The sequence below is a fragment of the Aspergillus brunneoviolaceus genome, assembly GCF_003184695.1.
Source record: "Aspergillus brunneoviolaceus CBS 621.78 unplaced genomic scaffold BO95scaffold_65, whole genome shotgun sequence".
NCBI lineage: Eukaryota > Fungi > Ascomycota > Eurotiomycetes > Eurotiales > Aspergillaceae > Aspergillus > Aspergillus brunneoviolaceus.
In genome coordinates, this window is record NW_020290795.1 from 64,640 (window position 1) to 80,144 (window position 15,505).

Genomic DNA, 15,505 nt, shown 5'->3' on the forward strand with positions numbered 1-15,505 from the left:
GTCGCTGGGTCTGATCCGACCGAACCTCCACGCTTCACCCACGATGACATCGTTGGGGGAGGTGGTGGGTTAGTAGCCAACTTGGCCAGATAGATAAAAAGGCCCGTTCGTAGTCCCAACCCAAGACACCAAGTCAATCGCATCCAAAACACTCTTCAGTCCCCGTGTCAACGCTACGAAACTGAATAGCCCCATTCACCCAACAATAGCAACAGCACCACCACCACTCCCAACCCACAGACCCTACGACCCCAATGTCGACCCCCAAGAAAAACTTCCACGTCGCCATTGTCGGCGGCGGCATCGCCGGCGTGACCCTGGCCATCGCGCTGCACCACCGCAACATCTCCGTGACCATCTACGAGCAAGCGCACGCCTTCTCCGAAGTCGGCGCGGGGGTCTCGTTCAGCCCGAACGCGGTGCAGGCGATGAAGTTCTGCCACGACGGCATCTACAGCGCCTTCGAGAAGGTGTGCACGCGCAACCTGTGGCCGTCCAAGCAGAAGGTCTGGTTCGACTACCTGGACGGCTACAACTACAGCAAGGGTGCGGACGAGACGGGCGCCGACCAGCGCCGCCAGGACATCGAGTTCACCATCTCCAACAGCCTGGGCCAGAACGGCGTGCACCGCGCGCACTTTCTGGATGAGCTGATCAAGCTCGTACCGCAGGAGATCTGCCGCTTCAAGCGCCGGCTGGAGGACATCCACGAGCGCCTTCGCGACGGCAAGCTCATCCTCAAGTTTGCGGACGGGTCCGAGGAAGAGGCCGACGTGGTCATCGGCTGCGATGGCATCAAGTCCCAGGTGCGCCAGATCATCGTCGGCGCCGACCATCCGTCGGCGAAGCCCTCGTACACGCACAAGTACGCCTATCGCGGGTTGGTGCCGATGGAGAAGGCGGTCGAGGCCATTGGGGAGGAGCTGGCTTCGAATTCGTGTATGCATGTGAGTTGTCCTTGATGCCTTGGATTATCCAGGTCGTCTCAAAGTGCTTTCTGTTCTTGAAGTCTCGCGAACGCTGACATAGAATGATAGATGGGCCCCGGCGGCCACATGCTCACCTTCCCCGTCAACGGCGGCAAGACGCTCAACATCGTCGCCTTCCACACCAACCCCGCCGACTGGGCCGAGTACCCCCAACTCACCCGGCAGGGCACCCGCGAAGAAGCCCTGAAGGACTTCGAAGGCTTCGGCCCGAACGTGATCAACCTGCTCAAGCTGACTGAATCCGATCTCAGCGTGGTGCGTACCCACACCCACACCCTTTACCCCTAATCCCACAACTCATCCCTATTCCCCATCAACCCCCTTAAACATGAGACCAGCTCTGACCGCAGCAAAAAGTGGGCAATCTTCGACCTAAACGACCACCCCGTCCCAACCTTCCACAAAGGCCGGGTCGTGATCTCCGGCGACGCCGCCCACGCAACCTCGCCGCACCACGGCGCGGGCGCCGGCTTCTGCATCGAGGACACCGCCGTGCTGGCGACGCTGCTGCAGGACGAGCGCGTGCGCACCCACGCCGACCTGGCGGCGGCGTTCGCCGCCTTCGACGCCAGCCGCCGCGAGCGGTCGCAGTGGCTGGTGCGCAGCTCGCGGTTCATCGGGGACTGCTACGAGTGGCGGGCCGAGGGCGTCGGGCGGGATTTCCAGAAGATCGAGGAGGAGATCAATCGGCGGAATGGGGTGATTGCGAATGTGGATGTCGCGAAAATGGTGGACGAGGCGCGGCAGGAGTTGGGGAGGCGGTTGGCCGTGGCTGGCGGGAGCAAGGCTTCTTTGTAGGGGAGCTTGGGGGTGTATGGAATGATATCAATTGGGGTGTGTATATAGGTAGTAATGTAGATAGTTGCGATTTGTGGCTTTGAGCTTTTGTTAATTTCTATAATGTTTATACATAGCAGCCGGTTGTGAATATGTAGAATTACTTCTTACTTATTGTGTGACGTCAGTCTGGATTGATTTATGAAGAATGCTATAAATAGAAGTAACGTCTTGTTCAGTGTGTAATTACTTTGCTGTCTGAACCAACTATGATCAATGTCTATGTTGATACTATGTGAAGTGCTTCCCGAGACAACGTCAGCCACCTCAAGCTGTCTCAATTCCTCTTCCTCTCACTCATTGGCTTCCCCGCATTCAACTGCCGGGCGCTATCCGACATTTGTCCCACATTTGTCCCGTTTGCCCTGTTTGGTCTGTTTGCCTACCTTTCGGAAGCGGTCAACAACGGCAAGAGAAGGCCGCATCCGATGGGGCTGGGGATTTCCCCTCATCGACTCCCCAACTTCCGAAAGCTTGTTTCACTCCGACTCCTCGAATTTGAGGGGAATATGGGGCTGTTTGACTCGTTCAGTTCACAGGAGAGAGCGCATGGCCTCGTGTGGGCGTCCTGGCTCTGAGCTCCGATGATTGCATCGGATTCCAGTTAACTAGCATTTTTGATGACCTACAATCTAACGTGGTTGGTCGTCCTTCCTCACGGACTGCTCCCACCCGACCTCAGCCAGCTTCGGTGCCTTTGATCACCCGGAGAAATGCGCCACAGTCTGAAAAGTGTATCAGCAGGCGCTCATCTACCTCGTTCCACAATGCATTGGAGCCAACCTTTCTCATTAAAGAATTCCAGCTCGAGACATTTGGTGCGTTGACCGGACCCTAACGTGGAGGCCGAATGCTTAGACTCGTGCGAGAGGACACTGGTCGCGCTGTCCATGGAGCCGCGCCGCGAGATGCCTTGAAATGCGAATTTGACCTGCTTCGACTTGGCGATGGGCGCTCCAAGATCGCTCACTGAAACGCATCAGCCGCCTTAGACAATCACGCATCACTCTTGTTGACATACTGGGTATGTCCATGAATCTCGCTCGCCGGGAAGTGCCCGGAAAAGAAGCGAAGTACAGCAGCGATAGACCCTTTGAAATTGGGTCTTCAAGTATCCGGATTGCTTCTGCCGAGTTGGAGTGGCAGTCTGTCGCATTGATGGATATCTTTCTTGCGTCGATACAGGAAATGACCTTCCGGCGGAGGAGAACTTCTTGAAAGGACTCAAAGTCTGTGAAGGTTAGTCTAGGTGCCTGATCAACCCTTAGCCCGTTTCGATTGACTGTACCGGACATGTCCTGGAGTTGATACATTGGGGAGATGTGGTAGCGCGTGGTTGTATGGTGGTCTTCGATCTTTGTCTTGTGCGAGCCTTGAAACCAGACTCCGAGCTGGGCTGTAGTGACTCGTCGGCTGGGAACGTATGGGTGCATGGAGCTTTTAACCGTGGATGATCCGCGGATGACTGTTTGAGTGACCCTGGCTCCGTCTTGGACATCAACTGCTTCGATCGCTTCAGGCTCGTTTGTTTGTGTGTTAAAGCAAGCAACGACATTGCACATGAGAGGACGGTGTAGCACACGTTTTGGGATGTTTGGGTCGAGAAATTCTCTAACGGAAGAACGGTTAGTCAGAGACTATTTGGGTCCGGGGAAAGCGAGAAGGAAGCAGAGCATATTGACGCGGGCACGTACAGCCGCACCGGATGGCTTGTCAATGAAATCCTTCTGTCGGGTATCGGCATAGAAACCACTGACTGAGGAGACCCAATGGTCAGATCAGACTCTGTGGACCTCTGACGAGATATAGGTCCTGATGTGCGGTCATCCTGAGAAGGCGACTTCTTCGGACTTAATGGGTGAGACAGTCCTGGCGAGTGAAGCCCCAAATCATGAGCGTCCGTATTGAAGGCGTGAACGAGTTGAAAGTCAAGCCATTGTCGGAACTGTTCCCATTCCTCGGCAGTGTCGTTGATGGTGTGGCGTGATGTTGGTGAGACTTGATCTTTTTGATAGAGATCATGATTGGGCACAAGATCGTGTCCGTATCCCACCATCCCCAAAGCATCGCGCACGTCGTCGCTCACTTGATGAAGGAAGCGCGATATAGCTGCGACATCGAGTGTATTGCTATCGTCGCTATTGACCGTATGCGGAAGCCCACCAGATCGGGACCGTTGTGCGAGACCATGGGTGTCGTAAGTGTCGATCCTCCGAGTGAGATTGCCCAGTCGCTCAGATATGTCCCGGATGCGATCTAGAACCCTTTGATACTTTTGACTATTCACCTGGCTGAGCACGTCGTCGTCCTCGGGTATCGCACTCAGCATATGCTCTGACTCCAGCAGAGCTCGCCTCAGTCTGTTCCTACGGTGATTCGGGTCATGAGCGTCAAAGGCATTGGTCTCCATCGAACTGTCGAGCATGTATCGCTTCAAAAGTAAAGAAATCTGTGATGTCATGGTTCTTTCAAGCGTTAGCATGCTATGTAATGACTGCACTTCCTTCAGGGAAAAGACGTACTTGATGGACTTCAGCATCTCGAGATTCTCCAATTGATTATTCTCCGTTGCCTTCATGAACCCGAACGTCGCATCTCGCGTTTCCTGACTCGATTTCAATGTCGCAATTTTCAGACATCTCTCGAGCTTTCGTCGGAGCCTTTCCGCTTCGTCACGCTCTAGTGGCCAGGTAACCTTCTCGAATAGGATGGTCGCTTTGGTGCCGAAGCTGTTACGCCGACCCTTCAAGGCCTTTTCACCCTGCGTCAATTGCCGATGCTTATGTACGAACCCTGCGCATTCGTCAATCGTCTGGTTGTAGAAGGCCCCCAGATCTCGTTCGCCCTTGATGGTCGGCTGCTTTGTCTTTTGAATCTGCTCCAATAATCCTTTTATGGCCCCGAATTCTTGCCGAAATGAGTTAAAGTCGGCAGAAGCACTTGCTGGTCCTTCTTTGACATTCTTGTAGATAGTCCAGACAGTAGTAACGGCTGTCATGACATCTCCAAGACCTATCTGGGGAAAGCTCATTGCTTGTTCCCTGTCCTAGAATGTGTTCTTCAGAACAAGAGGTGCTTCGTTGTTGACGGTTTGAAATGCACAATCAAGCAGAAGGGAATCGGAGCAGAATGGATATGTGTCTGCAGGATAGATCACCGCATCCCGGCGCTGGCAAGTCACAAGGGACTTTGAAATGCCACGAGGCTGAGCTACCATGGGAGGAGTAAAGTGCCTTCTGCCTTCGTTTCTGTCTGGTCAGGCTACAGCTGGTCGCCGAGGGCAAATGAGCTTCACAGGGGGTGTGCGAACATAACTGCGCCCCACTACCTGGCCTAGAATTGAGACAATATCGTCTTCAGAGCCCTGACTCTTATCGCCTCAACCACATGGTAGGTACCCTGCGCTTTCGATTGTGGATACCTTCATCGGGCAAGCTCTCGTGGTGGCGGTGCACGAGCCCCTTAGCACCGGTCTGGTTTCTCCTTTTAGACCAATCGAGGAGCTTTGGTCAGAAACGTGCTGAGATGAGTCGATCAATTCGATATGACGTACAGACATACCACTATATTCTGGCTTCCAACACGAACCCGGATGATAGCCCCCGGGGTTACTTTTCATCTCGTCTTTTCTTGTCTGCTTGGGTTCAAGTAGTGGCACCAGTGTCTTGTGAGACAGCAAGAAATATGTCCCATCAGCATCAGCGGCTACCGCCCCCTTGTCAGCCTTGCGACCTTGCAGCCTCGCAATCATCGTATACCTATAATTGCAGGGACTGATCTGCGTTGACATTAATTCCGACTGAAGGAAATGAGTCCGCAGTCTAGAAACAGGCCATTCTATTCCAGCCTCTCAACTCGGTTCGTACAGAGGCACTACTTCAGAATTAGACCAATCAGGTTTTGAGCTCCTGCCAGTCTAATCGATTGCTATGGGTCTTTTTCCCCAGGTCAAATTGTACCTGAATCCGTGGGGAAACTACGAAGACTTCAGACACCATGCTGTAGTTATAACCCTCCTCTCGTCATTCAACGGGCGTTGAGTACTTTGCTGACTCGCCTATAGGCGGCCCAAAGACACGATTTTGTTATCAGTCGTTTAGAGAATGCGAGGAAAAGAGAATGGCTGTGGGTTATTGTAGTGGCTGGTACCGGCTTCTTCGCAGATGCATACTGTGTAAGTGACTTGAGTATCAAGCACACGTCCGTGACTGACCTTATAGATCTTTTCGGTCAACATGGTCACTCCGATGCTTAGTGCAGTTTACTGGAACAACATCAAGCTCAAGTCTAACACTTTACACAATTATCAAGTTGCCCTCGCCATTGCCACCTTGGGGGGTGCGCTGGTGGGCCAGATCCTGTTTGGCATCGCCGCTGACATCTGGGGTCGCCGTAAGATGTATGGATGGGAACTCATCATTCTCATATTCAGCACTCTCGGTATGTCAATGGCATCGTCTGGGAAGGATGACTCCATGTCCATGATTGGAGTTCTGCTCTTCTGGAGATTCTTCATGGGGGTGGGGGTAGGGGCTGACTATCCATTGTCAGCCGTGATATGCTCAGAGTATGACCGTTTTGTTCTTCTTGTGTGCAGTATGTTGCTCAAGACAGTTCTCATGGTGTTCCAGGCTTGCTCCGACACGCATAAGAGGTCGCATGCTGGCAGTTGTGTTTCTTTGCCAGTCTCTTGGAGAGGCGGCAGCTGCCGTCGTGGCACTCATCGCCGTAGCTGGCTTCCGAAACAGCCTCCCAGATGACCCCAACAGTCTGAAGTGTACGGGCTCCTGCGTCCATGACCTGGACAAGATATGGAGGTATATTGTCGGCTTGGGTGCAGTCCCGGCATTTGTCGCGATTTGGTTCCGGATGACTATCATTGAATCTCCACGATACACTGCCGATGTGATGAACAATAGTCTGCAGGCTGCCGCCGATGTCTCCCAGTTCTATCGGTCAACAGATTTATCAGCCACATCGATGTCCAGTCTGGGAAGGGATTCGATCTCTCTCACACAGACCCGTACACGCGAAGATCGCACTATCTCGCCGGCCGTCTCCGGCGATTCTGGCTCTGGAGCCAGCGAGAATGGCCCAAACTCCCGTGTAAGTATGTGGAAGGACTTTAGAATGTTTCTCAAACAGAAAAACAACCTCCGCACTCTGATCGCGACTTCTCTGTGCTGGTTCTGCCTCGATCTGCCGTTCTATGGCCTGGGCTTGATGAATGCGGAGATCATCAATACCATCTGGTATGGGCAGGCCATTCAGCCAGCGGGCGTCTACCAGTATCTTCTGCGCGTGTCATACCAAAGCATTGTGGTCGTCTCATCTGGTGCCATTGTCGGCAGCGCAATCGCTGTCATGACGGTCGACCGCATTGGCCGGCGAAATCTGCAGCTCTTGGGCTTTGCTTGGTTGTTCATACTGAACGTGATCATCGGTGCGGCCTTTCGGTATCTCAGCGAGCATGGCGATGCATCGGCTCTTGTCGTGCTCTATGTGCTGACGCAAATCTTTTTCAATTTTGGTAGGTTCATACGCTGCCTTGGAAAGAGCTGGCTAATGCCGGACTAGGACCGAACACTACGACTTATATTGTATGTTACACACATTGGTATTCCGTTGACTCCGACAAGAGTTGCTCGTTGTTAACATCATTAAAATCACCTCTGACACCCTGCAGGTTCCCGCGGAACTCTTCCCCACTCGCTTCCGCTGCACCTGCCATGGTATCTCGGCTGCATCCGGTAAACTGGGATCCATCCTAGCCCAGTGTTTCCTGGGTTATGTGGACTTTGGAAACGGTGCAAACTGGCGACACGTGCCAGATTGGCTGGGTTATGCGCTTCTATGGTAAGCCCATCGGGTTTCGTCTCGGGCGGTCAAGGTCTGACAAGCATCTAGCCTGTCTTTCTTCATGCTGATGGGCCTCATTGTCACCCTTTGGATACCAGAGACACGGGATTCGAGCGGAAAGAATAAGTCTTTGGAACGAATCGCGGCGGAGATGGAATTCAAGAAGGAGTGTGATCGGGATATTGAGACCAATGGCTTGCATAGGCCGGTTACTGACGGTTCTTGAGGTTTCAATCGCTTCATGTGGCCCTTCTTTGCTGTGATACCTATGTATTCCTGACCTTGCTTATGGCCCTATTTTTGAGCAGTGACGAAGGCTCATCCAGGTGCTAAGACTCATTCAATGCTCCGCTTGAATGCACCAGCAAAGCAGATTCAATCTTATGATGGCGAGCTGCCGGTCACTGTATTCTAGTAGCCTTTCTGAAAGACTTATTCACTTTCCTTTTGGTAAGCAAGTTCTAAATGATTCACCTATTGCGTGCAGCCTGCAGAGCTAAGTTATTGTCTCACTTTCATTGAATGTGAATTGACCTATTGTTGAAAACCATTAACTCTCCGACTGGCTGCCCATTCCCCAGAGGTGGTCTGGCTCCTTCCTCCACTATTTAAATCTCCATCCACTCCCTCTTTTTCTTCTCTTCCTCTTCCTCTTCTTTCCATCCACCAACCTACCCTCCTCCATCACCCCATCTCTTACGTCTCTCATCCTTTTTCTTCCTTACCCTCCTCCATCACCCTTTCATCTATCAAGCCATCATCCTGATTATCTTATATGATGCTTATCATCTCATATGTCTCATCCACTCGGTATACTGTTCAATACATGGAATGCCGCTAGACAGAATGGGCCCGTTCCTCAAGCAGACAGCCATCTGGCCTATACTGAGTGCGCGCTGTGCAGCCTTGAACGAGAACCTCAGGCCATCTCCTAGTAGTCTTTGGTGTTGGATCACCGGGCAGAAGTCCCTCAACCCGGCCACTTCGCCTGTGACGGGCGAGGTGTCATCACTGGGTTCGTTGCAGATCAAACGTTCATGGCAAACCCACTCAGCAGTCTGCTTGCCAGAGGCTCCCAGTACATCTTGCAGGATGAGGACCGATCTTATCCTCAGGAGCAACTGCGATGCCCACGCAGAGTGGAGTCCTTTGCATAAAGATGCAACAGCTCTTGGTGCGAGACCAAATCTCCTCCCGCCCTACCAAAAGCTCCAATATTTCGACTAGCCGCATGAGGACCTTGAAAGGCAAGTTTAACCACCAGTATATTGACTGCTTGACTGTGCGAGGCTATACCGACACTGTCAGTTTGGCGTTCTTGATTTTCAGTCTATTTCTGCATCCCTCCTGTTATCATCCCGTTATCAATCCGACTCTTCAGGATGCCGGTTTTCTCTTTTATCTCCAAGGCAGTGGACTAAAACTCTCGCTGCCCGTATTGCAGACACAGCATCTTATCCCAAGGAAAGATGACCTGATCACACGGCTTGCACATCTTTTGGGACTTCATTGGCCGTTCGATTTTTCACACGTTGAAGATGCCATCTCTTGTCATGGTACCACTGACATCCTGGTCCACATCACTGAGGTGGTATTCTACCTCTACGCGGATGCTGTGAGGCATGAAGCAACCTCGAATGTCCTAGGCGTCTGCACTGAAATCCTCGATCTGATGCTTGAAATTATTCCCGTCCACCTTCCCCAACTGCGGTGCTAATCTCAGCATACCAGAGCGTTCACAACATTATCTCGAGACCCTCAATCCCCAACAATGCAGAAACCCGAGACCTCCTGGAACACAATGTTACAACTCTTCAAAAGGAGGGGGAAATAAGCCAATCAACATTGGATAGAAGGCTTCTGTCCAGAGCCACCAAAGAATCCACAGGTATCGCCGCAGATGCGCCTGCCCTGCAGTATGGCAGTTCTCGGACGCTGTGGTTGAAACCGGCGTGCGAGGACTGGGTCAGGTATAATCGGACGATCTGACAACTCACAAATTTTGAGTTCTAACGCGCCAGCATCTTTTCTTTTGGTTTCGTGTGCCACCATCAGAGTGCTTCTGCGAGCTTCGGTGTTGGGCCGACTTGGGCTTCATTATTGTATGCTCTGTATGTTTCTCTTCTTCGCGTGCTTGTTTTCTTCCCCTCCCGCCTGCGAAGTTTGTGCCTAATTTGCGTCTTCAACCTTCCGCTGTAAAGTCCTCGTCCCGACCGCCGCCGCTGCTGCTCCTGCTTCCCTCCGGATAAGCATCACAATTCTTTCTTCTGGGTCCAGCTAACAGCAGCCAGTGTACCGCGAGCGTCCCCCAACCATCAAGAAAGGGAAAAAGGCTGGCCCCGCCCCTGCGATCACCGCCGCCGTTATTGCAGTTGTACCTGCGCCTCCGGCCGCCGCCGCAAATCCCGCCGCCGCCGTGCCCCTCCCCCCACGTACGGCCATATATACGCAGGGAAATCTGGTCCTCCAGCTGATGATGATTGAACATCATAGCAGCTCCTGTGGTCAGCGACTCCCGTGGTCCCCGGCCCCATGCTTCCAGGACCTCCCCTGTCTCCAGCGGCCACATTTAGTGCTGACTGAAACCAGCCGGCGTCCCGCAAACGGACTAACAACAAAGAACATGACGTTTTTCTCTTTATCAAGCTGCCTTCTGCAGTCTGGTTTGCAGGTCGCACGGAGGCAGCATCTGCTGTGGTGTCTGGCCTCTTCCCCTGGACAGATTCGCAGCTCCTGTCGGGTCGCGAGCGGGCCTGGATCCGCGAGCCCTCTTCCGAAAGGTTGTTCCGCGACTGTATCAGTGGAGGGATGGGGCAGAAGTGCAATAATCGTTTGCACGCGGGTGGCAAGCACTGCTCTCTTGCAGAGTAGAACCGTTCCCCGCGTGTCCCGGCTTCTGTCCTCTGTGAGTAAGTGCTGTAGCCCGCGTTGGGTGTGTGGAGTGCGTGGTCGCAGGTGGTTCGCAGTTTATATTTAGTTCTGGCTTTCACTTGAATCTTGATCAAGCCTTTTATGCTGCGTCTTTCAGCTAGAACTCACCCGGCGGCGGGATTATCGACGTGCTGACGGCTTCTGGAGCATTCCGAACGGCCTCCGAGAACCGGAACATGCGATTTGGGAAGGGAAGAGTAGGCTACGATATGGTCCATGTATCCTCTCACTCTCCACTGTCGAATCTGGTCTCGATCAAACGCTCGCCTTCCTGGCGAGATTCCCTATCGGCTGAACCCAGATTCTAACGAAAACTTTGGATGCTTCGAGCGAGGAAAAGGATTAAACCAGACAACATTTCTGAGAAGATTAGGGCCATCGTGGTTGTGCCGCCAAGCCAGCCGCTGTGCTCCTCTGTGACAAGAATGCGAAAACTATGGCGATGAAACATTCTCTAGGGAATCTACAGCACACTACCAACCAAAGGTCAACCGGGTCTCTTCTGGTGCCGCTAATACCTCAGATCTTATGATCCCAGTGTCGTACAACCTGCAGCAGCGGCTTTACCTGACGATCCTGGTTTGGAGATAATGGCAATGTCATGGCTTCAGTTTTATCCAACATTCAGGTCTGGAACATGCACGCATCTCAGGGAGCCGAGCGACCGATCGTTATCCTTGGCTTGGTGGTAACAACGAGCCTTGGCATTTTTCTTGAAATGAAATTCAACAGATCCAATATCGCGTTGGGCCGAGCTGAGGTCAGCATCTTACATCATCGCCAGCGTCGTCGAAATGAAGCAGTCTGTTGAAAAGCGCGCCCCCCGAGGAGCAGCCCAAAACCATCAAATAAGTGCTCTGGGAGAAGTGACAGACCTGCTCACCGCGGGCGACTCATATATAGGTCATGTAATGATTCTATGATGGAGTAGGGGGTGCTTGAGAAGCCCGCAGTGATAGATTCCGGCGCTATGACCGGTACGAGACAATGGCTGACAAAGAGTGAGGCAGTGAGCGGGATCACAGCAAATCGAAACACAAGCCATAATGCTCATGATGGCGTCCGGAAGGTCGGCGAGAACCTGAAAGTCCGAATGTGCTGCTGCCAACGTTATATTTTTATTCTTCAGGACACGCGGCTACTGGGTCGACCAACATCATACGGAGGGCATGATAGCTTCACTCAACCGCGCTCCCAGGGCCTTAAGAGCAAAAGAGCAATGCTGGTACAAGTCCGAGTCATCCCGTGCGAACAGAAGATTGATAACCTGTTTCTGAAAAGCCTAGTACTGATTGTGGACAGTTGTGATCCATCGGTACGCTCTGAATGAATCGAAGACCTCATCAGTGCCTATGTTCAGCATATTCACGGATCCAAGAGATCGGAAGAGCAAGAATCAAGCGAGCCCGATGAATTGACGTACTGGATCATTCGATTCAAAGCTCGAAGCTGCACCGTCTTTGGATTGGACTTGGATTACAAGAGCTTCGATGCCGCACCGGCCAACTTAACTACATTTGCCAACTCGACCGTAACTTGAAGAACGGCAACGGAAGTCACATCATTTCACGTGAGAATTATCATTACAATGCTGATGAAACTTCGGCAGAGGATCTGAATAAGAAGGCTAATTCCAATATCTACCCCTAGAGCACCCCAAACAGAGCCGACCCGGCGCATGCGTGACGCTTGGGCTAAATGGGGTCATCCATCACACTGATGACCATTATTTCCCTGCTGCCTTGAGAGCTCTGATCTTTGAAGCCCTTGTTCGTTCTGAAGACATCGATGATCACGCATGGAGTATATCTCGAACCTAGAAGCGTTGTTCCAGCTGGGTCGGACAGCCGCATGATGAAGAAGATGGCACCACGCCAAGTTGGATCAACCTGGGGTTGGGAATTAGCATCAAGTCCCTTTTACAGAATTTGCGAGAAAAAAGCGGATTATCTTGCCAGAAGCGGTCGAATCATAAAGTCACAAAGTGCACCCAAGCACCGACAGGCCAGCTTCGGCCCTGCGCTTGAGTACGGTGGTGACCTGTGTATGAAGACCAATCTTACGGGAATCCCGAGAACGATCCAGAAAGTGAGAACAACCACTTGCAGATGGAATGGATAGGTCACAATCGCGAGTCCGATGGAGGGATCGCCTAGCCGCGCGGGGCTCATCAAATCATACGGAACATTGTCGGTTGACCAGTATAATACGATCTACAACTTCCTGGAGCTCGTTCTGGGCCACGACGTATCTCTACCACCGAGCAAATCTCGCGGCTGGCAGACTCACGTCGAAACAATCGTTCTCTACTGCCAAGTTCACTACAAAAGTACTATTAACAATAGATTTCCAGGGAGTAACCGGACTGCTAACTTCATGCAACAACTGTTCCATGTAAGATCCAAGCAATGGTGCTTAACAATCCTCAGTTTGCTCCAAGGGACTGGGGATTAGGAAATCCTTACCGCCGCCCCCCCCCCCCCAGCCCGACGGTGGAAGAATCAATTCGCTGCACCCATGATCGACCAGAACAGAACGGCAACGAACGAGACGGGAAGCTCCTACAGATACCGGGATACACTACCACCCGCAAAAGGTCCTGCGGTCGGTGCAAGAAAGAATTGGGAAATGGTGGGACCTCCCTCCTTATAACGCGCAAAATGCAAAGATCATGGAAAGGCTAACGAACCGGTACTCTGATAGTCAGCAGAAGCTTAAGTTCCTGACACTCGATGCATCTCAAGGATCGGAGGCTGACTGCGTCAGAATTTCTCTATGCAACAATCTCGGCACGCCAGGCTTCCTTCGTTCCAAGAAAAGGGTGAATGTGATGATCTCTAGGGCCAGGCAGATGGTCTTTTATGTCAGAAAATGGTCCTGTATCAGAAGTCCCATTTCACAAGATTGCTCGCCGACTCTCTTTAATATGCTGGATTACTACTCCAAGCATATCCCCAACTTTGTGATCACTCTCTAAGACGCCTTGCTTGCCGCTAGAAAGGTGCCGTCATCTGGAACCCGGGCTTCCTTTTAGCCTGTGAAGATTTCAGAGGATCAGAAACCCCTCACACTTTGGTTGTTCTGGCTGCCGACGACAAGGCCCACCAAAATAACGGGTATATTGATGGATGACGAGGACCTGCCAACCAGCCATTAGATTTCGCGTATGGAATCAACAAGGGGAAACTGCAACTTCCACCTTAAACTCTCCGCGGAGAAGAAACGAGAGATTACCTCGTCTATTTTCCAGTGCTGTCGCAACAGCAAGAGCTGTATCCATGTCCCCGCTGTTTAGTCATCACAGTCCCTCGCGTCGAAACTCGGACTGAAACCGTTATAGACAACCACGCACAGCTACAGTCAAAAAGCAGTCTGGAGTTTCGGACATCAATGACCCGAATCTATGTCGTGTCGAGCACATGCCATGGTATTCTCAGGACAATGCTCATCGATGCTGTCAGTGTTTCTGAGTAATCCAGCCCACGTGATCCGAGGCGATTCACCAAGCGTGTTGCCCACCTTGAGAACTCAGATAGTTCAACCAATACAACCACCAGGGATTCAAGGACACGTTCTAAATAGAATGGCGGCTTTGCTGGCGGCTTTTATATAAACTGGTAAGCGAGAAAACTGCCGCCATGGAGGTATGTCACACAGCTTGCGACCGCTTACCAGCAGGAGCTCCAGTCCTCGTCACATATAGGGCCCGTGCAGAGGACATCCAGCGCATCCTTGCGAGCCAGGTTCCTCAGCGTGGCGATTTAGAGGCTATGCTCGACGAGATGTTCCAACTCGCCTGGCAATGGAATGAATTCGATCTCTGGAACAAGTGGAGGATTCCAGCAGCTATATTGTTCTGCATGGCCTTACCAATATCAAATCCAAGCGAACGTCACCAGGGCCCAACATGGCAAGGGAACTAAATACCCACCAAAATGGCAAATCGTCAGCAAGACAGACATACTTCGTCCGCGGTGGGACGGATGCAAGGTAGTCATACCTATATGGTATGTGCGGTCTCGCCTTGTAAGCCAAACGCAATATGCAGGTTGCGGAAGGCAATGCAGAAACGAGGTCGTCGTCTCAATACCGCTCAAATCTACAATCATCGTGGTGAAGAACACAATTGCGGCCCATGTCCCAAGTGCAGATGTAGCGTCAAGGGCATGTGCTTGAAAGGAATAATTATAACCTTATCACTTACCTTCATGCATGATGATGACCTTGGCCGAATCCGAGCAGACCAGTTGTGACCAAGCAAATATTCAGGTCTCCAAACTGCAGAATTTGTCAATGGGCTCAGGCTTCTCCCGTGCGCAGCCGTTGCGCCCGGCATACAGCAAGCGCAAGGAGATTGAACATGGTTATGCATCCGTGATTCAAAGACAAGCTACGCATTCCCAAAACGCTAATCCACATACTAGGATAATTCAGTTAGGATGCACACGGACGATAAAGACAAGGGTCGGGGAGATGGAAAGAGTGCGTCGCCATGGACCAACGGCTTCTCGAAAAGCACCGCATGGACAGCCACGCTGCGTGTGGAAACTGCATTCAAAAAAAGCGAAAGGGGTACTGCTCGTTCAACCCTAAATATACAGTAGAAAAGGAGCAAGAACGCCGCACTAGGAGGAACGATCGTCAACGTGCCAACCGCAAGCGCCAGCGAGAGAACGTGGAGGAGGAGGAGGAGGAGGCACACGGACGAGAAACAAGAAACGGTCACGTTTGCTCCGCTTCGCAAGGCCTCCGCGAGCGGCACAACCGCATGATTCACCTCCGTCTCCTATGTTGAGAACAGACATGACACGGACCCATATGTGGCTGCAAAGGCGAGTAAAAGTAAGAAGGATTTGGACAGAAGTGCAACAAGTGGTTGCGGTGCAGAT

At 52.1% G+C, this 15,505-nt stretch overlaps 6 protein-coding genes across 6 annotated transcripts; 5 read left to right on the top strand and 1 right to left on the bottom strand.

Moving 5' to 3' along the window:
• Positions 1–254: 254 nt before the first annotated feature.
• Positions 255–1,787, top strand: BO95DRAFT_370838 (salicylate hydroxylase; the record flags this gene model as incomplete). The annotated part of the gene is made up of 3 exons (XM_025582933.1): positions 255–947; positions 1,038–1,244; positions 1,347–1,787. 3 exons carry the CDS (start codon positions 255–257, stop codon positions 1,785–1,787), a joined length of 1,341 nt encoding a protein of 446 aa, XP_025438932.1.
• A 717-nt stretch (positions 1,788–2,504) lies between these two features.
• Positions 2,505–4,857, bottom strand: BO95DRAFT_455817 (uncharacterized protein; the record flags this gene model as incomplete). Its single annotated transcript, XM_025588370.1, has 6 exons — positions 2,505–2,551; positions 2,610–2,795; positions 2,848–3,057; positions 3,115–3,437; positions 3,521–4,291; positions 4,349–4,857. The coding sequence occupies 6 exons, from the start codon at positions 4,855–4,857 to the stop codon at positions 2,505–2,507; spliced, it is 2,046 nt and encodes a 681-aa protein (XP_025438933.1).
• An 898-nt stretch (positions 4,858–5,755) lies between these two features.
• On the top strand, positions 5,756–7,911 carry BO95DRAFT_466883 (inorganic phosphate transporter; the record flags this gene model as incomplete). The annotated part of the gene is made up of 7 exons (XM_025589253.1): positions 5,756–5,827; positions 5,890–6,000; positions 6,047–6,393; positions 6,458–7,356; positions 7,404–7,426; positions 7,513–7,682; positions 7,734–7,911. The coding sequence occupies 7 exons, from the start codon at positions 5,756–5,758 to the stop codon at positions 7,909–7,911; spliced, it is 1,800 nt and encodes a 599-aa protein (XP_025438934.1).
• A 620-nt stretch (positions 7,912–8,531) lies between these two features.
• Positions 8,532–9,402, top strand: BO95DRAFT_484726 (uncharacterized protein; the record flags this gene model as incomplete). Its single annotated transcript, XM_025590367.1, has 2 exons — positions 8,532–8,700; positions 8,801–9,402. 2 exons carry the CDS (start codon positions 8,532–8,534, stop codon positions 9,400–9,402), a joined length of 771 nt encoding a protein of 256 aa, XP_025438935.1.
• Positions 9,403–11,127: 1,725 nt separating this feature from the next.
• On the top strand, positions 11,128–11,507 carry BO95DRAFT_235330 (uncharacterized protein). Its single transcript, XM_025581306.1, has one exon. It carries the CDS (start codon positions 11,218–11,220, stop codon positions 11,425–11,427), a length of 210 nt encoding a protein of 69 aa, XP_025438936.1. The 5' UTR covers positions 11,128–11,217; the 3' UTR covers positions 11,428–11,507.
• A 3,427-nt stretch (positions 11,508–14,934) lies between these two features.
• Positions 14,935–15,505, top strand: BO95DRAFT_445972 (uncharacterized protein). The gene is made up of 2 exons (XM_025587264.1): positions 14,935–15,157; positions 15,181–15,505. Exons 1-2 carry the CDS (start codon positions 15,056–15,058, stop codon positions 15,409–15,411), a joined length of 333 nt encoding a protein of 110 aa, XP_025438937.1. The 5' UTR covers positions 14,935–15,055; the 3' UTR covers positions 15,412–15,505.